Source organism: Pectinophora gossypiella, chromosome 5 (assembly GCF_024362695.1).
Source record: "Pectinophora gossypiella chromosome 5, ilPecGoss1.1, whole genome shotgun sequence".
Lineage (NCBI taxonomy): Eukaryota > Metazoa > Arthropoda > Insecta > Lepidoptera > Gelechiidae > Pectinophora > Pectinophora gossypiella.
In genome coordinates, this window is record NC_065408.1 from 4,693,859 (window position 1) to 4,717,269 (window position 23,411).

Genomic DNA, 23,411 nt, shown 5'->3' on the forward strand with positions numbered 1-23,411 from the left:
AAAAACACCTTTAACAACCTGCAGTGGAGTAACATGTGCTGCATAGCTGGCGAGAAGTGGGTACATGTACTATGCACCTCTGCCTACCCCGTCGGGAATACAAGCGTGAAGTTATGTTATAGTAACCTACAGCTCCTCCTAACATCAAAGTTTCTTATAATAACAGTCGTGAATTGATGAATATCACTTATGCGTGAAATTAAAATATTAAATGTAATAATATTATAATCAGCATTACGATTTTTTTAATTCCGTGCAATACACAGCAACAGGTCGACAACGGTAAATGCCGGATTCAAATTGTTATTTTAATTTGCGTCAATACTGTATACTTCGTTACAAATTTTATTGTTTTTAAACCAACTGAATACATTTAGGTACTTACTTAATTATTCGTCTTTGTTAGGTAAATCATTTATTTTTTGTATTGTATTATTTACCGTACAAAAATTAGATACATAGACAGTCGAGACATTTTTGCATAAAACATTGTATAATGTCTTCTTCTTCTTTGCGAGTCGATGGCGATCGATATTAAATTTTTGCTGACCAGTAATTGGCCACGCTTACGGCATTATCAGTGGCTTCGACCGGTGAGTAGCATGGAATGAAGTTAAATCGCACTCCTCTAGTAGCTGAATAATCTTGCACCTGTGTTTGATGGTCTTGAGATGCGAGCAGCTTGTACAAATCAGCTATCTGGTTGTATAATGTCTTTATAACTATCATTTCTCTTCAAATTTTAAACAGTGACATAGAATTAATCAAATCATTGAATTAATTGATTGATTTGATTTTTTTTTTTATTTGGTTAATTAAGAATAACTACGTATAGAACGGTAACTCCCCGCACCATACCATTTCTATCTCTGGGTCTTACTTTAGTTTATAATGGCGGTAAGCTGGGAGTGAGGAGGAAAGCAAGCGGTCTATGTTTCAATCGCACTATAAACGCACACCACAGATCATTAAAATAATTATTGGTCAAGATACTAATGTGTTACAGCCTCCGTGGTCTAGTGGTTAGAGCGTTAGGGTCACGATCAGGAGATCCGGGTTCGATTCCCGATGGGGACATTGTCGCAATCACTTTGTGAGGCTGACCTTTGTTTGCTAAGGACTTTGCAGGCTTGAGTCACCTGATTGACCGAAAATGTAAGATAATTCCGTGCTTCTGAGGGCACGTTAAGCCATTGGTCCCGTAAAACATCTCCACCAACCCGCAGTGGAGCAGTATGGTGCAGTATGCTCCAAACCTCCTCCGGTTGATTGAGGGGAGGCGTGTGCCTAACGTTGGGACGTATATAGGCTGTTTACGAGTATGACACTCTTACTAATGTTTACCAGAAGTGTCTTATGATTCATTTAATTATTTTTTTGGTGGAACGTGCAGTGGGAATTTTTATTTTTTTTATTTTTATTACTTGCTACAAAAAAAAAGAAATGAGTCAACTTAATCACTTTTATTATACTCCTTGCTTTTTGTTGGTGTATTCTAAATCATGGAGCGTCATCTGAAATAAAAGAAAACAACTGAAAAGTGTAATATCAAGAAGCACATTTGTCGAAGAAAACTATTATAATAGGTATAAAAACAAGCTACTGCCCAACTTATCGAGCCTTTTAACAATGTAAGTACTTGAACATTTGAGCTGAACTTCTATGTTTGGATAGTGGTCATCGGAATTATAGGTAAAGATGACGACTGCGATTATGAGACAAAAATCAATGACGAGGCAGAAAATAAAGAAAGAATATAGGACGCTAAAGATATTATGTATTCGTATAAAAATGAAATAAATATACTTACCAGAGAAACTGCTATCTTCCGATGATTTATATGATGCAGAATATGTAGATTCTGAGGCTGATTTTGAAGAAGAGTATGAAGATGATGATTTCGAAGTTCTTGATGATGAAGCTGTAAAAAAAAACAAAATAAGTATAAGATATGCTTATTGATATATTTTTATAATTCTGCTTCAATGGATGCCCTATCTAATATTAGCTATACTAGCAAAATTAGTTAACATTACCTGAATTTATTTGTTCGTCTCTTGTGTCTTCGTCATTATTATCTGTTTGTATGAAAGTCAGTCTCTTGCCTTCATTAGGTTTAACAATTACAGGCATCTTTTTGTTTCCTGCAGACAAAAAAGTATATTGGAAAAACGGTTACGCTTTATTTTAAAATAATAAAGTCATTGTGACACTGTTCAATTGAAAGAGCAAAGACCATGAAAGAGGGACCATACAAAATTGCAGTACCTATTGTAAAAAAAGTGCTGTAAAAATAAAAATGTTTCTACAAAACACAAATCCTTCTAAGGGAAAAAAACGTATTTGAAAGAGAAGAAGAAAAAATAAGAGAAGGATTATTATAACTCACCCTTTCCACATTCAGCGTAAGGCACGCAAACTCCATCCTTGCGCCAATAATTCTTAATGCAGCGACAGGATTGTCGGCATGTTACGACGATCAGGGAAATAAACAATGGTGAACAATTGCCATCAATAGTAGCAGACTCACAAGATTCACCAGGACAATATGATGGGCATGCTACGTACTCTTCGTAGGGACCGTTGCATTCGAAAGCAGCTGCAAATTTAAAATTACATTGAGTTTCAATCGTAGGAATAGTAATGAAAACGTAAACGTAAAATATAATTAAAACGTCAACGATTTTTTTGGAAAACTAGCATTTTACTTATAATCTCTATTGCATCTGTTGCTTGCGCGCGAGTAAATTCTAAGTCTATGACTGCTTGTATGTATGAGTATTGTTAACATAATACATGTGGTATTTATTGGTTTTATTTTTTGTATACACGCTTTTCTGCCCCTTCTAGTGCGTTCTCTTTCCCCATTTTCGGAAGAGATTTCTGCTAGAAAACTGAATCGTTTGTCTTGTATGTAGTCTCTATTTTGATTTATGTACAATTAACTTTTAAATATTTTTTATGTAGACAAACGAACCCTTGGTTTACGCTGTATCGTGATAAGGATATTTAAAGCTAGGTACTCTATCTGTTAATATTGAACTTTTATATTCGTAACAAATAATAACTAAACAAACATGCATTCCACTGAAATTTAAGTTTTCAAACACTTACGACATTTATATACAGAGATACAAGTCCCGTTTTCAAGCCGGCGTTGATTAAATCCACACTTGCATTTAGGTGGTGGACATTTTTCTTGGTTTGGTGTCACACAAGACCTGGGCTGAGCTTCCTCTCTGGTCTTGGCACAGTACTCAGGCTCACAGTCACGGGGGCAGTCATCTTGAACCTCATTGGGAGGACATTCCAGTTTCAATTTTCCTAAAACATTGTATACCATTTTAGTGAATTCGAGGTCTTAGACGATAGATTTTTTTTTATTGCAGCATCATTAATTATACTATCAACCTGTCCTCCTACTGTTCTAAACAAGTATTTCATATCTTAAAACAAAATTTTATTCACATCAGAAAGAAGATGGTGGTTTCAGTACAACTTATTAGTTCTATTTTATATTAGATCTTACCGTCATTTGTTGGTGTTTCAGGTTTGGATGATTCAAATGCAGATGAATTCGAAGTAGAAGCATTATTTGAATCTGAAATATGTATAATTTATTCGTAGAAAGAAGTATTTGTGGGTGGTTTGGCGGGTATTAAAACATAATGTTTAATGGACTGTATATGCGTTACGGAACGACAAAATCGAAATTTGAGTAGTATGTCACGCTGGGCAATCTACTGCGGATATGGAACAAAGAAAAAGAGATTGCAGAAGTAAAACGGAAGTACGGTACCTGGTGGCGGCGGGGCGTCCGTCCTCACCTCAGTCGGCGGGGTACGAAAACTGTCACTAGTTGATGATGATACACTTCAATCAAGCACACTTACAACACAGTGCGGCAACTTGGATTTATAATAGCGTATGAACTTTATAATAGCAAAGGAGATCATCGGATTTCGGCCCAGAAGTCAAAGTGCCGGCCAAAAAATAATTTTGCTATATTCCGTTAGATCTTATCCATCTGAGTATTTATTACTATGGCACCAAAGCTGTAGGGTCAATATCTTCGGTTTTATTTTAATTAAAAAAACTGTATTTTTCATACATTTTTGGTCAAAATGTAAAATGCCGGCCAAGTAATAATAATGGTATATATCCTTAGAACTTATCCGTCTGAGCATTTATTACTATGGCACCAAAACTGTAGGGTCAATATATTCGGTTTTATTCGAATTAAAAAAACATGAATTTTTATAATTTTTTTGTGAAAATGTGAAGTGCCGGCCACGAAACAATATTGGTATATTCGGTTATAACTTATCCGTTAGACCATTTATTATTAGGGCACCAAACGTCTATGACCATTATTTTGACTTTTGTTGGACTTTACGTAATAGTTTCTGTGTGAAAAGTGCCGGTCAGCAAAAAACACATATCAAAGCTATCGAGAAGATACCTGTAAACATTATTCACTATAACAAAAACGTGTATGACCATTAGTTTGGCTTTTGTTGGATTTAAAAAAAACTTGATTTTTGATTTATTTTGTAAAAAAATAAAATATAACGGGCGCGTTATTTAAAGGATTGTCAGAATATTGATTACTAAAGCATTAAACGTTTATGACCACTATTTTGAACTTAATTCGATTTTTCAAAAATCTAGTGTTTTCATAGATACCTACACTTTGGCGAAAAAAAGTTTTATCTGGTGATAATGGAACTATCTTTCTAAAGGCGTAATATAGTCGTCTTTTGACACATTTTTATAAATTAAAAATAGGTTTGCGTTTGACCACTACCTCACCTGATGATGATACACGCTTTAGAAGCTACTTTTTTTAAGAAAAGTGTGTATACAAGGAAAATACAGTGGGGTGATATCACCTCACTCGACCGGTAACATAGTACCCATATAGGTACTATGTTATCGGCCGAGTAGCATCAAGACATTGTGATCGGCATACATGCAAAGTACAACTGCCCGACTCCTGTCTTCCCTAGCAGCTACTTCAGACGTCATGCCAAAATACGAATTTCGTCACTAGATGGCAAGCTTATCTCTGGAGTGTGGTGACTATCTACGGTCAAGGTGAACCAATACCATAATTCAACCTAAACTTAGGCCGTAACGTTGAATCGAATGCAAAAACTACAGCCAACGTCATATTTATAATCAGATAGTATTAATATAGAAGTTCACCTAACAACACACAAAACAAAAACACAAAGTATTTATCTGACTAATAACTAGGTATTGGGAAAGCTCTACTTGTTGTCATTGTTAAAATGTATAAAAAAATAAACATTTTTAAAAAGTCCAATAAAAGCCAAAGTCGACATTTGGTAATATAGTAAAAAAATACGTTTCAAGTCGTTTACCAAAAGATTTGACTCATTTTGTTTCGCTAGCTGACATTTTCCCATTTGAACCAAAACGGAAAGAGAGACGAATAAAAGTCAAAATAATGGTCAAAAATGTTTTGCGCCAGATTATTAAATGTTCTAAAGGTCCTTTGTAATCCGTCGTACCGCAATTTTTACCCAAAGCACTTTATTTTTAAACAAAATAAATAAGAAATCAAGATTTTTAAAATAAACTAAAAGCCAAACTAATGATCGTACACGTTTGGCGCTATAGAAAAAAATGTTAATAGGCTTCTACTCAATACTCTCTACATGATATTTTTGCTGGTGGGCACTTTTCACATTTGAACTAAAACGTAAATTCCAATAAAAGTCAAAATAATGGTCATAGATAATTTGTTCTCATACTAAAAAATATTGACAAGCAACTATTAGACAGATTCGACGTATTTTTTTCGATGGCCGGCATTTTAACATGTTAACCAAAACGGAAAGTCCAATAAACGTCAAAATAATGATCATAGAAGTTTGGCACCATACTAATAAATGTTCTAACGGTCCTTTGTAATACGCCTGTATCCCTTTTTTTCCCAACGGACATAATATTTTTTTATACAAAATGTATGAAAAATCGAGATTTTTAAAATCCAATTAAAGCCAAACTAATGGTCATACACGTTTGGTGTCATAGTAAAAAATGTTCAGAGCAATCTACTCGAAAGGTTCGACACATTTTTTTTCTCTGGCCGGCACTTTCAATTTTGGGCCGGCCAAAGTATGGAGAGCCGATGATCTCCTTTGAGGAATTAAACACCAGAGCGGGCGTGTGGTGCTTTGTTTCGCCATCTTTCTTTTTTTCTTCAAGCGACAAAATGCGGAACTTTAGCGTTATCTTCTTTCTTATTCGTGCAGCGACAGTAAGTATGTGCGGGAAGAGGAAGAGAGTAGTAAGTCGAGTGAACATACCAATCAAAATTCTAATTTGAAAACAAATAATTATAACTATGGCGCAACCAGTGGGTTTAATTCAATTAAGTACTTTTTTCTTTTATCTTACCATCATCTGATGATGTTTCACGTTTTGATACTTCCACCGCAGGCAAATTCGATGTCGAAGAATTTTCTGAAAATATGTTTTAGTCATTCATTTATATTTTTTAAATACGGTACTTAACGGAACCTATAGATTTTTTTTAATCTCAAGATACTGTACCAAAACGACTGCAAGTTGACATGAGTCATGTATGAAAAACATACCACTATCGCTTTTTGTTTCAGATTCTGTTTCTTTAACAGCTGAAGTATCGGGTGATGCAATATTATCTGAAATACAACATTGACGTAAGTAATACTATTTACTTAACGTATTAGTCGGTATCATTTATGTAAGAACGTATGTAAACTTCAATTTTCATGTATTACTGCTACACTTACCGTCGCCGGAACTAGTTTTAGACTTTGATGTATCTACGGCAGGAGAATCGATAATTACGGTTTCTTCTGAAACATAAGAAATGAATTATTCAAAAACTAAACCGTTATAAGTACAACTAAGTACAACAGGGGGGTTAAAATGGCCCCATCGACGCAATTCATCTAAGAAAGCAATATTGCTATTTGACATTTGTTTGCATTGCGCACTTACTTTTATTTGCGCAAATGTCAAATTGCAATATTGCTTTTTTAGATGAATTGCTTCGATGTGGTCACTTTAACCCCCCAGTTCGATATTATGGTTCCAAACCTCAAAAGGAAAAACAGATTGCTTATACGATCACTTTGTTATCCGTATTAAACTCTCTCACTTGCGATATGATGAGATTAACACTTAGACAGTCTAAGACACAGTCTGTATTGACAAATGTAAGTATGCTTAGCCAAGAACAGGTACGACTGGCAACTAAGGCTACTTCTTAGCCGACTATAACTGAGGAAAGGAGATACTTACTCTTGTCACATTCAGCATAAGGCACACAAACACCATCTTTTCGCCAATAATTCTTGATGCAGCGACATTGAGGGTTGCATGTAAGTAGAATACCAATGCGTCCAAAGATGTGACACTTGCCATCAGAAGTAGCACGGGCGCAGGAATCGGAGCAAACAGGAAGAGGGCACGCAACATATTCCTCGTTTGGTTTCTTGCTACAGTCAAAGGGTGCTGTTGAAGCAAATCTTAGATACATAACGTGGCATTTTGGTCTATCAAGTAAGCACAATTCGTAGAATCAAAACATTTTGAGTAAAAGAAAAGTAATATAAGTTATTTTCTATATTTATTTAACTTTTCGTTTAAACAGCAAATAATGATTAGATAACATAACATAACAAATACTTTATTGCACAAACAGGAAAAAACGAAACAAAGATACTTTACTATAATGGCTGGGTTTAATTTTGATCGGACTTACAAATAAGTAGATTAGCCATTTAAAGCCAGGGTTGATGAAGTTGGTAATTCACTTCAAAACCCACACGAGAGAAGATGTCATTTACATTTTTCACCTTGGTAAGCATATACTATGGAATTCCATTCGCTTCGATCTTGACATACTTGTTACTACAGTTTCTTTTGCAGTGTCTTTTTTAACTTAATAACATACTTAATTTAAATGAAAAATACTTACGACATTTTCTAATATCAATGCAAGTTCCGTTTTTGGCTCGTCGATGATTTACATTACATCTACACTTAGGTGGTGGACAATCTTCCTTATTGGTAGGTGTCTTAGAATACCTTGGTGGAGATTCTACTGGTCCTTTCGGACATTCATCTGAAGAGCAGTCACTAGGGCAATCATCTTGATATTCGTTTGGCTGACATTGTAATTTAACAGCTGTAAAAAATAGTATAATATTAAAGCATTGATAAAATGCTAAATTACAAATTGGTTGCAATATTTTTTTTTTGCTGCTGTGTATTTCGTATGTACGAAATCAAAGGGGCCCTGATACATGATTCTGCTACGGTTCTACAACCCATTCGTCATTGGACTATTCGTCGACAGGACGGTACACGTATCGATGGAACATTCTGTAGGTGGAAAGGCCTGTAGTGGAAAGTAACGTAGATGAAAGTTTTTGACGACAAAATGTCCAAAGACTAAATACTGCTGGGGAAACGGAATTAAATGTATCGTCCTGTCGATAATAGCCCAATGGCGAATTGATCGTAGGAGAACGGTTGCATAATTCTGATACATGCATCATCTTTATCAGTTTATTCCAGGGTCCCTTTCTGCATTAAAGATGTTAGGTTAGATAAGAGTAGTGCCATAGACTACGGTTCATCCAAAATCTTTCCACATGCAGGCATTACCTGCCAGTAATGCTATCGAAAATGTAAACGATAGGTCCGGTAGAGTATAATATAATTATGCCGTCGAAACAAATAAAAAAGTGGTGATAAAAGCTAAAAATGATATTTAATTAAAATAAAACATATATGAATTCTAAAATATCTAAATAACTTACGTGTTTCTGTGGAAGCAGTATCCAAGTCATTAGCTGAAAAAAAACATAATATGAAAAAGTCATTTCAGTTTTCCATGATAAAACCACATTCATAAAGTAACTTCAACAAATAGCACCTTTGTGATAAAACTAGAGAAGTCAAATTATAACAACAAACACGATTGAGTCATAATAGCGAACTGGTTTTTCTTTATATATGACATTTATTATCGTGTTTGTGGAAACAATGTTATACGGTCATGGCGAAAAATAATATCATTAGAAACTTCGAACATAGTAGAACCAAGTATTACCAGTATTTGAAACAAAGTCTCACTCTAGCTATGTGAAAATGTGACAATAACCCCCTGACACTAGGGTTGATGAGGTTGGTAATCCACCTCTCAACCCACGCGATAGAAGAAAATGCAAAAAAGCCAGAGTTCTAAAAAAATATATAATATTATTCATTTTTAAACAAAACATTGGTAATAACCGCAGGTAATAAAATAATACAGAAACAATCCATTCGTGTCTAGTGAACTACATAGATAGTACGCAAATTATACTTATTGGATGCGTAAGTATTTTATTTTATTGGTTTGTATCTATGTGAACGTGAATTAACCAAATTTATAAAATGTGAAATATATATACATAATTATACGTATATATACGCGAAATACCGCTTACTGATTATTCACGAAATCTCAGAACCACAAATGTTAGAAGTTTCAAATTTTGCATGCAGGTCGTTTTAGGATGGAAGTGCTCACTAAGATGAGATTTTGTAAAATTCAACCCGTAAGGGGATAAAAAGGGGTGATAAGTATTTTTGTATGAAACTTCTATAGTTTTAATAGTAGGGCTTCACGCGAACGAAGTCACAGGTAACAGCTAGTTAAATATAAATAAGTAACATTGTCTAATAGTCGACACAAGTCACCATTCTCACATTAAATAAAGCCTTTTAAACATGACTATACTAACTCAATTAGACAAGTATGTTAATTAGCTGACAGTAATCGTACCAGACACGTAGTTAGATGCGCCAAGGAAAAGAAGTAGCAACAAAAAACGCGACATCATGAGGTCGTGTCTTGTCGATGACTGGCTAATAATATCATATAACTATATTATCATATAGTGATTATATAGGAAGTTAATATAAGTAGCAATAAACACCTGAATCTATAAGCGTAGTGCACACATAGTACTGTGCCGAACTTATGTTTAACAATCGATAGTCACCAAAATCACCTATAGTATCGATAGTATCGTTCGCCATCTAATTTTATTTTAAGTTATACCTGTCATTTTCTTATCCACCGAAAAGGAAAGGGACGGATGACTGACAGCTCTTAATTTTAGAAAAAAATTGTAAATGAATGGATAACCCGGGCGAATTTCCATTAGTAGTACTACCTAAGTAAGTAAGGACGGTTAAATGAGCTATTGTAAATGGCAGCCCCCAGACGTCACACACACAGACGCGCGTGTTGATAATGTCAATCTGTGGTGTCTGTGTAAAACGAAGTTGTGTGTATGAAGACCGAAGTTGTGTGTATGTGTATGACCGGGGTGTGCCTGTTCTGTGGCTGTGTCGCTGTACCGCCTGTAGATGAACATTTTCAATAACAAATTAAGACCAAATACTATATTCCAAATTCAACAATGAAAGTAATTAAGGCCATTGTAATTTGGTAATCTTTATGCTAAATAAACTGTGCGAAGTTAACGATTTTATTGTATCTCGAGCACCTGGTGATTCCAAAATTTTTATGTTTATAACGATTATCTATAAAATAAAAAAAAAAAAAAACGATTTTTATGACTGTGCTCCTTCTTCTATCGCTTAGATTGTGATGTGGATTACCAACTCCATCAACCCTGGTGTCAGAGTTATTACTGAACTGTCATAGGCCCCTGACATGACTCATGTAACAACTACGTACTTACATCAGTAAGTAAAAACCGGGACCAACTGCTTAACATGCCTTCCGAAGCACGGATCATGTTACTGTTTGTCCAATCAGGTAATCAGCCTGTAATGTCCTAACCAAATTAGGGATCACAAAGTGTTTTTTGTGATTTGTCCCCACCGGGATTCGAACCCGGGACCTCCGGATCGGGAGCACAACGCTCAACCACTGGACCACGGAGGCCGTTAGTGCAGAAAGTATTTCTGTTAGAAATAAGGTGTGTTTATCCTGTGCAAAAATTAAATGATTAAACTACCTGACAAAGGAACTAACTGTAAGGAAACCTTGTGTAAAATGGTTACTATTGCTATTTGTTTGAACTACGTCTAAACAAAGTTTAACAGATGGCGTTTGTTGCAATATTATACTGAATTGTCATCGCAACGAAATATACATTAAATATACAGAATTAAATAGTATTGGCGGGAATACACGCGCCTGTAGTTGGCACACTTGTCAATTCTATCTAGGTACTTTTATTGTACCCGGAAAGCAAGTGCACTGCACATCATTCAGTTTTCCGATAGCAGCTGCAATATCAGGAACGGGTCTAGGTTATATAAAATTGGAAGATTTACAACTCCGGATTTGAGTAACGATATTGTGTTATCCGGAGTTGAATTATCGTTAAAAATCGTACGAAACTCCGGAGTTGTGAAACTTAGAAATTCCGGATTGGATGCTCTAGAGAGGTTGCGGGGAGTTGCCAAACGACAGTTACTAATTTGTCTTATGATTAGACCTTATGCTACAATGCTAACATCTAGTGCACGTAATTTTACTATCAATAAACTATGTATAATTTTCTATAACTTTATGTAAATTAAAACGCACAAGTCAAACAAAATAATATCAACGGTATATACCTATAGTATAATGTAAAGTAATATAATAAATACAAACATTTTGTGGTTTGTTATAATATTTGTGTTCATTTTATATATTGTTATGTACATGTAGAACAAAAATGTCTAAATGTACATTATGTACATTCCCATTTCTCATCGGTATATCTGTTAAAGTGTCAACTAAGTAATAATAAAAGTTATACCTACTTAATAATAGCTTCTAATGTGCTTTGTTTTTGCTATAATATCCACTTTTTTAATCTATATTTTGCATAAGGGCTCCTTTTACGACGTAGGTATTCAAAAGGGTGTTCACTAAGTCGGAATTTTGTGAAATCCAACCGTTCAGGAGCTAAAATGGGGTGACAAAGATTGTATTACACTTTTATAGTTTTAACGCGGCTCCGTTCACGTGAAACCCTACAGCTAGTAAAATAAATAACACATTTTCTTAATGACGATGTCATTTACCTCGCTCGCTCTATAAAAAACCGGGGAGTTAAAATGGCCCCATCGAAGCAATTCACCTAAGAAAGCAATATTGCAATTTGACATTTGCGCATATAAAAGTAAGTGCGCAATGCAAATAAATGTCAAATTGCAATATTGCTTTCTTAGGTGAATTGCTGCGATGTGGCCATTTTAACCCCCCTGATCCAAATTAACTATTTCATGGAATACTTTTACTTTATTATTATTGAGGCCCTTCCAACCACTCCAAATACTATGACGTAATGAGTGTAAATACAAAATACTTGGTAAACTACGCATGTTTACTTCTCTAGCAGGATGATGGTATTGTAACGAAACTTCACAGAACAATAGAGGTTTTGTATGAACAGCTTTTTCAAAAACTGTTTGCTTTTAAACACGCTTGCGTTTATATTGTAATAGAAGTCTCCAAGACACTCAGTTGTGCCAAACAGTATCGATGTGTCTGTAACAATGGAAAGATTTATAACGTTCTGCGTTTTGATTTTCTATTTTGGGCCAGGGGGTGAGTTCAAATTCAAAAATATCTTTATTCAGTAGGTAACATAGTTACACTTTGAATCGTCAATTTTTACATAACGAACGTCTCATCCGCCTAAAACTACTGCAGCTTCTCACAAGCTGTATAGTCGGGGAAAAGAAGCTGCAAGAAAAACCTCGGCACAGGGCCCTAGACGTTCTTTAAAAAAATAAACATAAATTATTTTTATGCAATTGAGTAATTTTACTGCCTAATATCAGTTCTCAGACAGTTAATCCCATGCATTCAAATCTTCTAAATAATCACTAACTTTAATAACCTTTTTTGTAAAGTTTCTGTTTAACTACTGTCTGAAAACAGTTAATAATTGTATACTCATTAATCGTGGTGTATTAGAGGGCAAGCCTTTTGTCATCCTGCAAATTACGTGATATCAACTACTTACTTACATTGTATTGTCACGGGTTCGAATCCCGGCTCGGGCTCTAAACTATTGGATTCGGCTTTCACTTTAACAAACATCTGATAAACATAACAAACGACAACAAACATTCACAAACAGTCTGATTGTTGAAATTTTAGTTCTGTGCAATAAAGTATATTTGATTTGATTTGATTTGATTTATTCAATTCATGTTTAGGTATAATAGGCTAGTTTCCAACTAGTCAAATCAGTTACTTTTTACTAAACGTCAAAACACGAAATTACTATGGAATTTGTATGAAAACGCACACTGTGACGTCATAGAAAAACGTAATAAAATGTCGAACTTATTATTACGTTTTTCTTGATTAAAATTCAAAACTAAGTTAAATAAAATAAAGAAAATGCTTTTCGTTAGTTTCACATTTGTGTTTATTTAGTAATCAGAATTTCATAATTTATCTTGAACCTGGTACACGACCCAATTGTAGCTATATAAATATTATAATTATCTATGATCCAAACATTTTAAAGTCAAACTCGAATCCAATAGTTTACAGCCCGAAGCAGGATCCGAACCAACCCCGCAGGAGTGATCGACGAATTCCCTCATTCTGCGCTTATCGCTATCCATTCACTAGGGTCGATTAATTCTTTCATATATTCTTCCTCTCAGACGACGCCCTGAGCCGAGCTTCGCGCCCAACTGAGCACCCTCAGGCCTGTTGTCTTAAATTTTGTACCGCGTGAGAGCTCTCAGCGCTCCCCATTTGTCCAGCCAACTAGTTTGTTTGTTTGTATACTCTTTATTGCTTTAGAATACAAAGAAAATTTACATATAATTTATCGTTAGATAAAGCATAGGCGAGCTGATAAGCTCGCAATTTGGGATACCAAATTGGGATTTCTTCCAGCTAACCTTGGACAGCCTGAAAGAAACTCAGTGGGCCGGTGTTATCACGCAATAAATGAGTTAATATCTATGAATAACAAGTAAACTAAATGTATTCTTACTACTAATATTACTAAATACGTTATATACTACTTATTGATAATTACATAAATAAGTATATTACAAGATAAGTATATACATATATAAAACAGATATAATATAATAACTAACTACTAAAGACAATAAAGATACTTTACTGTGCGTTTGTGCGAAGTCATCTCGAGTATGCTTCTCTCGTATGGAATCCGCAATACGACGTTTATAGGAATAGAATAGAGTGCATTCAGAGGAGGTTTCTGCGTTACTTAGATTTTAAATCGAGACAAAGGTCTACTGACTACTCTCATCGCTGTAGGCGCTATCATTTCTTACCCCTACACACAAGGCGAAAGATCAGTGATATATGTTACCTGGTCGGGCTGGCGAATGGCTCGTACGACAGTCCTGAGCTCCTGTCTTCAATATATTTGAGGACTAACACTCTAGGCTTAAGGCAGCGTCCATTGCTTCACATACAACGATCGAGAACTAACTATAGATCTAATGCGTTTCTCATACGTGCGAGCAACTCTTTTAATGAATCATCTAACAGCATAGATTTATTCCACACTAGTATTGCATCTATTAAGCGAATTCTAACACAAGAATATTTTGAGACTCAATAAATTTACTCATGTTATAATTATACTCATAAAATAATAATGGTTAAGTTAAATTGGATTAGTATACTAACCCACCTGCATTCGAACTGACTTAGGGTTTTGTTTTCCTTTTCCTTGTTAGCTATTATCTTTATGTATCATTCTAGCCACTTTTCTTATCTTATTTTAATTTCTCTCCTACCTTTTCATTTATTGGCGGGAACTTGTTATTAGCATTGTCTCATGTATATTTAGTTCATTTAATGTATAATTAGTTTGTAAGTTCTCCAAATTATATAAAAATAAAAAAAATAAAAATAAATAAATAAATAGTATAGTTAATGCCATCTGTGGCAAATCTACAATAGGTCACGTAAAAAAAAAGGATTCGAACCCGTGACAATAAGATGTAAGTCACCTCTTTTCTCTGGACAGGGTTACCACAGATTGTTATTTATTAGTATCATTCTAAATATAAGTCATTTTTCGTTTCAGACGCATTCCCTTTCCCAGAAGAATTAAATAATTTAGCCTTTCAACAGCCACTGCGCTATCTGAACTATGCTCAACCCCAGCCTCCGACAGTTGGACAATCGAGACAGCACTACTCGAACGCTGGCTACCAACCATCAGCACCTTCACTGGGAGGAGTTCCTTACCCCTCCAACTTACAAATCCCATCCAATGCTGCATTCCATAACTTGATAAACCAATTACCTATGCAGCAAAGCCAAAGTTACGGTAATTATTTCTTACCTAGACAGCAAACCCAAACGCAAAATGTACAAATTCAAGAACAGATTAACGAGCAAATTCGAAATGCTCAAAGATTTGCAAACCAACTTAGGCTACAAAATGTGGCTGATCAGTATCTGAATCCTGTTCAAAATGCTTACCAACCAAATAATAACTCACCATTATACCTTCCTCTTGAACAAGAATTGCCTCGTCAAAACCCCTCAACTCAGTGGACAGATAATTCTGAAAATAATCAAATAGCAGCAGCGGTGGCCGCAGCGGCAGCAAATTCACAACCAAACTCTGAACCTGCGTCAAGATCAAATGATCCAATACGTGAACTTTACCATCATTTGATTCAACAGCATACCTCTACTAATCCTGGTAAGCCTTTACAATTATAATTCATTTTATCTAAATAATAAGAGGAGAAACTGACTGACTGACATATCAACGCACAGCGTAAACGGGTAAACGTAGGCACTTGAAATTTGGAAGGGACGTAGCTTAGGTACTGTAGAGGTGCTCTAAGAAAAGAATGCCCGGAATGCCCACGGGAGTGGGAATTAGCGGGAAAACTTTTATATAAAAAATCTAAACCACTTGAGATAGACGCTTGAAATTTGGCATGCAGGTACCTTAGTTAACAGAAAGCTTAGTTGCAACAGGATATTGCAGAATTCCCACGGGAACGGGAGTGAGCGGGAAAAATCATTTGTATGAAAAAATCGAAACCGCGTAAAATATATGTTTTTAATCTAGCATGCATGCATACCTTAGTAAATATAAAGTTTAGTTATGGCTTTATTTTGAAAAATGGGAGTTAGCGGGAAAAAAAATGAAAAAATCTAAACTGCATGAGTTAGATGCTTGAGACATGCACTCCCACACACACAAAGATCTCTCTTTTATAACACGCCACGCGGACGAAGTCGCGGGGCAAAAGCAAGTTTCATATACAAACAAAATAATGTGCAAAACATTGAAATTATAACAAGGTAACCATACGTAACTTATGTAGTTCAATCATATTTAACTGATTTTTTATAAATATTGTATTGTTATAAATAGGTACTAATGGTATGATTTACACTCTTTATATTAATTTCTTGATACTTTTCAGGGCAACCAATACCGAACCCTCAATTGCACAACCTATTGAAGCAGTATACAGAAGTAGCCCCTGCTAATCACGAAAAACGTTACTTAGTTCTTCATCCAAATGGTTCAATGGAATACGTCGACCATTTAGAGCACATAGCGAAGCAACATCCAAATTATGTTCTTGTAAATGCTAATACATTATTGACTCCCCAGGATACTGAAGATCCTAATGCCAATCCACAGACTAACCAAATACCACAAGTGGATCCGGTACCACAAACAAACACTGTACAAACCAACCCCGTACAACAGAATAATCTATTACCAGAAACAAATCCACTAACACAAAACAATATAGTGCCTCAAATAGATACTGCTCCTCCATCAGTAACGAACTCAACTTCCATCGTACCTGCTTCCGATCCAGTTCCAAATCCTGCAAACCCAATCCTTTCCCCAGCACCAGTTCTTAACCCCGGAGCACCAGTCAATCCACCTACACCCAATATTCCTAATATTTACACACAAGCTGTAGCAACAGTAACACAACCAAAACCAAACAACTCATCCCAACCCACAACCACATCTACACTCCCTAATCTTCAATCACCACCAGTTGCTAATGCTTCCAAAACACCTACCCCAAATAACGCTATAATAACTCCCGCTGCACCTCAACAACCTTCTGATGTCACTTCAGCAATCACAAACCCTTCTTTAGCCCCAGCACAAAAAGAGTCTCCAAAATCCAATAATCCTGTTCCACCTGTAACTACCAATGCGAAAGTGCCCTTGGCTGATGCCACTACGAAAATAGCTCCTTCGAATAATTCAACTATTTCTAAAACTCCTCAAGTGGACACCTCTCAACCTAAAGCTACTCCAGCAAATATTACTAAAAACAAAGCACCTTCAACTAAAACTAATCCTACTAAAGCTCCTGTAGTTAGTTCTCTGCCAACCAACACTACTTTGAGTGGAAATCCCAATTCTAAAACTCCTCCAGTTTCTCTTTCTCCGTCTAAAAATCTACCATCCAACCCTACTAAAGTTCCTTTGAACAAAACTCCTACGCCTAAAAAAAATCCTCTGATTTCTACTCCTTCAAGCAACGTTCCTCCCTCAAAATCTCCTACTAAAGATCCTAAAGTAATAACTCCATCAAAACCAGAATCTAATGACAAACAATCCGGTAAGTTATATTTATTTTACTTGCTTAACGTTTCATGTTCAGGCTAATTCCAAAGTTATCTCTTTTCGTTATACATTTTTGGATATTATCTTGAGTCTTAAGCACTTTTTAGAATAACTAAAAAATATTTCTATTTTAGAATAGATTTTTTTCTTTTCAGATTTACCTGAGATACCGGAGGAAGTGAAATTAACAGATTCCGAGTTATTGAAGAAAATATTTGGCAATGATACAGATACAGACAGCGTTATATTTGTCGTAATTAACCCTGTATTAGAAAAAGATATAAAAACCGTTCTATATCCTAACGGAACTGTTGCTGAAGAAGTCACCGAAACGAGACTAGTATAACATGTTATTTTAAGGTATATTTTTCACTCTCTTTTGTATGAATAAACATTTTATTGCACATATAAACAGAAAACAGGTGCAAAGAACTAAAAACGAAAAGTGGGCAAAGTCAGCCTTATAGCTAAAACTGTAGTGTAGCGCGCAAACAGATAGATTTTAGAGGTATAAAATTTCGTTCGTGCCTCACCCGGCAAGTTCCGCATAATACAACTTGTGCTGAATGATGCCCTTTTATTTCAGGACGCCCACCACCACCTGATGGTCATTTTATTTTATATTTAAGTATGCTATTTTGGTAATTGTTTTGTGAAAATTCTAAGTGATGTTGTTGTCTTGCTTTTGTGTGTGGCGTCCTTTTATAACAAACAATTTCTATTATTTGCTATTTTATAATTTTGGTATCAAAATAAGATAGAAATAAATATAAATACACTTAAAAATATACACACATATGTGTGTGCAAAAATATGACACATAAAAACACTCAAACACAACATACATAACACACACACACAACAACAACAACAACGTACGTATAACAATTTACAACTATTACACGTTCAGCTGCTTGTCTTCCCGGGCATGTCGTAAAAACCGACAGAGGGATTGTGTCCTCTAACATGATGGACTAATGGTATGGGCGATAGGCTGATCCCTTATCACCATAAGGTTCATCATATCCAGCTTAGGACTTCGTATCAACAGTGGCTGCAAGTTGTCTTTGATTACTTGTGGCTCTGCCCACCCCATTAGGGATTACGGGCGTGAGTTTATGTATGTATGTATTTGACATATCACCTACACCACCTCCACCTTTACTTATCTACTAGTTGGTGCTCACTGGATGCGCAATTGCGCACTGGAGCAGTGAACAGTGATGTGCCATTTCCGGGAATATTCTTTGGGAAGATTCCCGGTTCCCGGTAGTAAAAAGGCGCAAAACTTGTGTAAAAAGAGCATTATTAACCTTTAGACAGATAAGACCAGAGTACAAGGAAGAACAATTTGAAAAAGAAAAGCAACCAGTGTTCTAAAAATAAAAACGACATGAGTATATACAAAGGGAACATTCCCACTTTGGTTACATTACCGGAGACGGCACGTCAAGAGCGAAGCACCGCACGGCGACGCGATATTCGTGTGTTAGGCATCAGGGAATAACATACAAATCAATGCGATGTTGCCGACGGTTTCAATGCGCGGTGTCGTCATGTGAGAAATACCTTAAATTGCCAAGTAACTCCAGAGAAAAGACGATTTGAAAGTGTCAAATGGAATATATTTAATCCTACAAACAAACATAAACTTATTATTTTACAGATAACCCTGGTGCAACAAAGCCTGTTTATAGTACCTGATCCTGTTCCATGGCATAAGAAAGATTCTGGATTATTCAAAATCGCCACTCGACATTATTTTTATTCGACAATAGCCTAAAATTATACCTATTTTTTTTTTAATAAAACAGTCAACTAGAAAGTGTGTTTGATTTAATTTATCCTTGAAAACGAATTATGTACTTACAACTGACTTCTTTAACTTACGCAAAATTATAAATACTCGAATCATTTTGTAATAGTTTTGTTAATATAATAATAAATAATAGCTACAATTAACAGGTATTATTAAGAATTTTATATTCTTCTTCTATCTGGTGTCAGGGTCATTATTGAACCGCCAAAAGCCCCTGACATGACCCATGTAACGACTACGTACTTGCATCAGTAATTTTATGGTTAAGAAAGGAAGAATCGAAAAATTCCGCCCAAGACCAGAATTTGTCGATCCTTTTTTTTGTGATCCTTTCTTTTTTTTTCTCTACGCGCGAGCTAGTGCTATACAAGCTAAGGTAAACGCTCCTATTAACGCCACCCAAAAATCGACATCGTTTACCGCCACCTTTTTTAAATTGCGGATATTTCGAATTGTGTCTGAGATAGAAAATTGATTCAAATGTTAAAAGATACATGTATTAATTGACCATGCAACGAACATACCCCTGAGCGTGGGCAACAACAGTCTAATTTGTGATTGGTCTGTAAGTGTGCAGTGTCCGCGCAAGCAACGCGCTCCATACAAGCCACTACTGAAATGCATAAGCATACAACATATTTTTCTTAAGGTTTTGTGTCCGATGAAACATATTTTTCTTCATTTTAGTAATTATAACTACTTGTTAATACGTTTAAGAACTGAGAAAGCATGCTATATTTGACATTTGTGTTAGTTTTAAATGATTAATTTGAGTTTTAAAATGTGGCGGTGATAGAAGCATACATTTGCAGTTTGGTTACTATTACCGCCACCTATGGCGGCGATCGATATTTGTATGATTTTTGTATTTTTTAGTTATTTAAGGTAACATGCCCAATCATTCATAATGTTATCATCTTATTTTATAGTATGGTTCATGAACTATATTAAAATCTATTAACGCCACACATTTGGTGGAATTCAAGTATCGTGTGCTGCATATAAGTTAATGTATTTTTTTAAGAAATGTATGAACAAGTAGTTGAAGTAATTATGAATTTCTAATTTAAATACTTTATATATTTATTAAAATATGCTTTGAAACTGGTTATTACATACGTAGCTCACATTTTGAATATTTATTTGTTTTCTTAAGGCTAATTTTTATGTGGCGGAAATTGAAACACAGAAATTACATACATGTTTCTATTACCGCCACCATAGATTCCCTCTTATGATTTATAGGGTGATGCATTATTCTTCGGACTGACAGAGACGGACGGACAGATAGAGACAGACGGACGGACAGACCGAAACGGACGGACAGATAGAGACAGACGGACGGACAGGGACAGACGGACGGACAGAGACAGACGAACGGACAGAGACAGAAGGACAGGCAGAGACAGACGGACGGACAGAGACAGACGGATAGACAGAGACAGAAGGACAGACAGAGACAGACAGACGGACAGAGACAGACGGACGGACAGAGACAGACGGACGGACAGAGACAGACGGACCGGCAGAGACAAACGGATAGACAGAGACAGACGGATGGACAGACGGACGGACAGAGACAGACGTCAATTTATTATTATTATGTATATAAATCTATGAAACCAAAAGATTTTTGTGTAGTTTATGTCATAATTCATTTAATAAAAAAATAACAATAATAATAAAGTTTATTGAAAACTCCTCATACAGAATCATTTCGTCGACTCTCGAAATCCTGAGGGAGATTGAGAGTTTCTATAGACAGCTATATTCCACGAAAACATCAGGCGAAAGCATGGCTCGAGACCCTCGAGCCAAGCTTACCCGACACTACACTGAAGATATCCCGGACATCAGCCTGTACGAGATTAGGATGGCCCTCAAACAGCTCATAAACAACAAAGCGGCAGGAGATGACGGAATCACAGCAGAACTTCTGAGAGCGGGCGGAACGCCAATACTCAAAGCCCTCCAGAGGCTCTTCAATTCCGTCATATTTCAGGGCAAAACCGAGGGCATAGAGCGGAAGCGAGGTGATCCTGTTCTTCAAGAAAGGTGATAAAGCCCTACTTTAGAACTACAGACCTATCTCGCTTCTGAGCCATGTCTACAAGGTGTTTTCGAGGGTCATTACAAATCGTCTCGCTTGCAGGTTTGACGACTTCCAGCCTCCCGAACAAGCCGGTTTCTGAAAAGGCTTAGCACCATAGACCACATCCTTACGCTGCGGCAGGTTATACACAAGACCGAAGAGTATAATCTGCCACTTTGCTTGGCGTTTGTGGACTATGAGAAAGCCTTTGATTCGATCGAGACCTGAGCGGTGTTGCAGTCTCTTCAGAGGTGCCAAGTGGACCATAGGTACATCGAAAAGCTAAAGGACCTCTACCAAAATGCCACTATGTCAGTTCGAGTACAGAACCAGAGCTCTAATCCGATCCAACTGCAGCGAGGAGTGAGATAGGGAGATGTCATCTCTCCGAAACTGTTCACTGCTGCATTGGAGGATATTTTTAAGCTTCTGGACTGGAAAGGATTTGGCATCAACATCAACAGCGAGTACCTGACGCACCTTCGATTTGCCGATGATATAGTCCTAATGGCTGAGACCCTGGAAGACCTGAACACTATGCTCGAGCATCTCAGTAACGCATCCCAACGAGTAGGTCTTAGCATGAACATGGCAAGGACAAAAATTATGTCCAACGACCATGTCGCACCCACTCCAGTTCAGGTTGGGAACGTTACATTCGAAGTTGTAGACCAGTACATTTACCTAGGACAAATAATCCAGTTAGGTAAGTCCAACTTCGAGAAAGAGATCTCTCGTCGGATCCAACTCGGATGGGCAGCGTTCGGAAAGCTGCGGAATATCTTCTCGTCAAAAATACCAGTGTCTCAAGACGAAAGTCTTTGACCAGCGCGTGTTGCCAGTGATGACCTACGGCAGTGAGACGTGGCCGCTTACTATGGGTCTCGCGAGGAGGCTCGGTGTCGCTCAGCGGGCAATGGAGAGAGCTATGCTTGGTATTTCCCTGCTTGATCGAATCAGAAATGAGGAGATCCGCAGAAGAACTAAAGTCACCGACATAGCTCGGAGAATTGCAAAACTGAAGTGGCAGTGGGCAGGACACATAGCGAGGAGAACCGATGGCCGCTGGGGCGGAAAGGTTCTAGAGTGGCGACCACGTGTCGGACGACGCTCAGTGGGTAGGCCCGCTACAAGGTGGACCGACGATCTGGTGAAGGTGGCGGGAAGCCGCTGGATGCGGGCAGCACAGGACCGATCGTTGTGGAGATCCTTGGGGGAGGCCTATGCCCAGCAGTGGGCGTCATACGGCTGTTGATGATGATCATTATTGAAAACAGTTCGTTTACAGTTTTTGTTGGATGGAACGCTGTCTTTCAAACTAGGTGAACCTGTATTTTGAGAGACAGTGCCTTCCCAATTTATGTATCTATTAACTACATTAACAGTGGTAAAAATACGGTATTAAAACAACCTATTTTTTAAATAAAGTATTTTATTGTACCTGAATAGTTGGTTAGATATCTCGTTGGCGGTATTCGATGCAGCAAAGGCGGTAATAGAAAGAAACCGCAATTCATGTGGCGGTAATAGAGGCAAGTGAGTTTTCGGACATAAAATTATTTTTTATCCAAAATATTCACTCAAAATTAAAAATTCTTGATGTATTTAGCAGAAGACAGTCATAACAATACAAATAAAATAATTAAGCTGCACTAGCAAATACAGAAGTACTTAATTTCTGAGAGGTAATCAGAGCATAGCTTAACCTGGCGGTAATAGGAGCGTTTACCTTAGTCATGATGACGATGATGATGATATCCTCCCAGATGTATCCGTCGACGGCGATACCTTTAGCTAATGTTAGCATGGGCTCTTG

At 36.6% G+C, this 23,411-nt stretch overlaps 2 protein-coding genes across 4 annotated transcripts; one reads left to right on the forward strand and one right to left on the reverse strand.

Annotated features, from left to right (window-relative positions):
• Window positions 1-1,448: 1,448 nt before the first annotated feature.
• LOC126366616 (uncharacterized) lies at window positions 1,449-9,959 on the reverse strand. Its single transcript, XM_050009792.1, has 13 exons — window positions 9,857-9,959; window positions 8,847-8,879; window positions 8,000-8,209; window positions 7,321-7,533; window positions 6,807-6,872; window positions 6,630-6,695; window positions 6,430-6,495; window positions 3,530-3,601; window positions 3,115-3,324; window positions 2,390-2,599; window positions 2,037-2,144; window positions 1,811-1,921; window positions 1,449-1,514 (listed from the first exon to the last, which is right to left on the reverse strand). Exons 1-13 carry the CDS (start codon window positions 9,912-9,914, stop codon window positions 1,501-1,503), a joined length of 1,437 nt encoding a protein of 478 aa, XP_049865749.1. The 5' UTR covers window positions 9,915-9,959; the 3' UTR covers window positions 1,449-1,500.
• On the forward strand, window positions 9,386-19,503 carry LOC126366588 (mucin-2-like). 3 transcript variants are annotated; one of them, XM_050009747.1, is made up of 6 exons: window positions 12,539-12,652; window positions 15,141-15,386; window positions 15,585-15,767; window positions 16,507-17,679; window positions 17,840-18,044; window positions 19,351-19,503. In XM_050009747.1, the coding sequence occupies exons 1-5, from the start codon at window positions 12,601-12,603 to the stop codon at window positions 18,028-18,030; spliced, it is 1,845 nt and encodes a 614-aa protein (XP_049865704.1). In that variant the 5' UTR covers window positions 12,539-12,600; the 3' UTR covers window positions 18,031-18,044; window positions 19,351-19,503. The 3 variants fall into 3 exon arrangements, with proteins under 3 accessions (XP_049865703.1, XP_049865704.1, XP_049865702.1); XM_050009746.1 differs by lacking the exon at window positions 12,539-12,652 and adding an exon at window positions 9,386-9,405 and having other exon boundaries at window positions 15,141-15,767; XM_050009745.1 differs by having other exon boundaries at window positions 15,141-15,767.
• The last annotated feature ends 3,908 nt before the right edge of the window (window positions 19,504-23,411 follow it).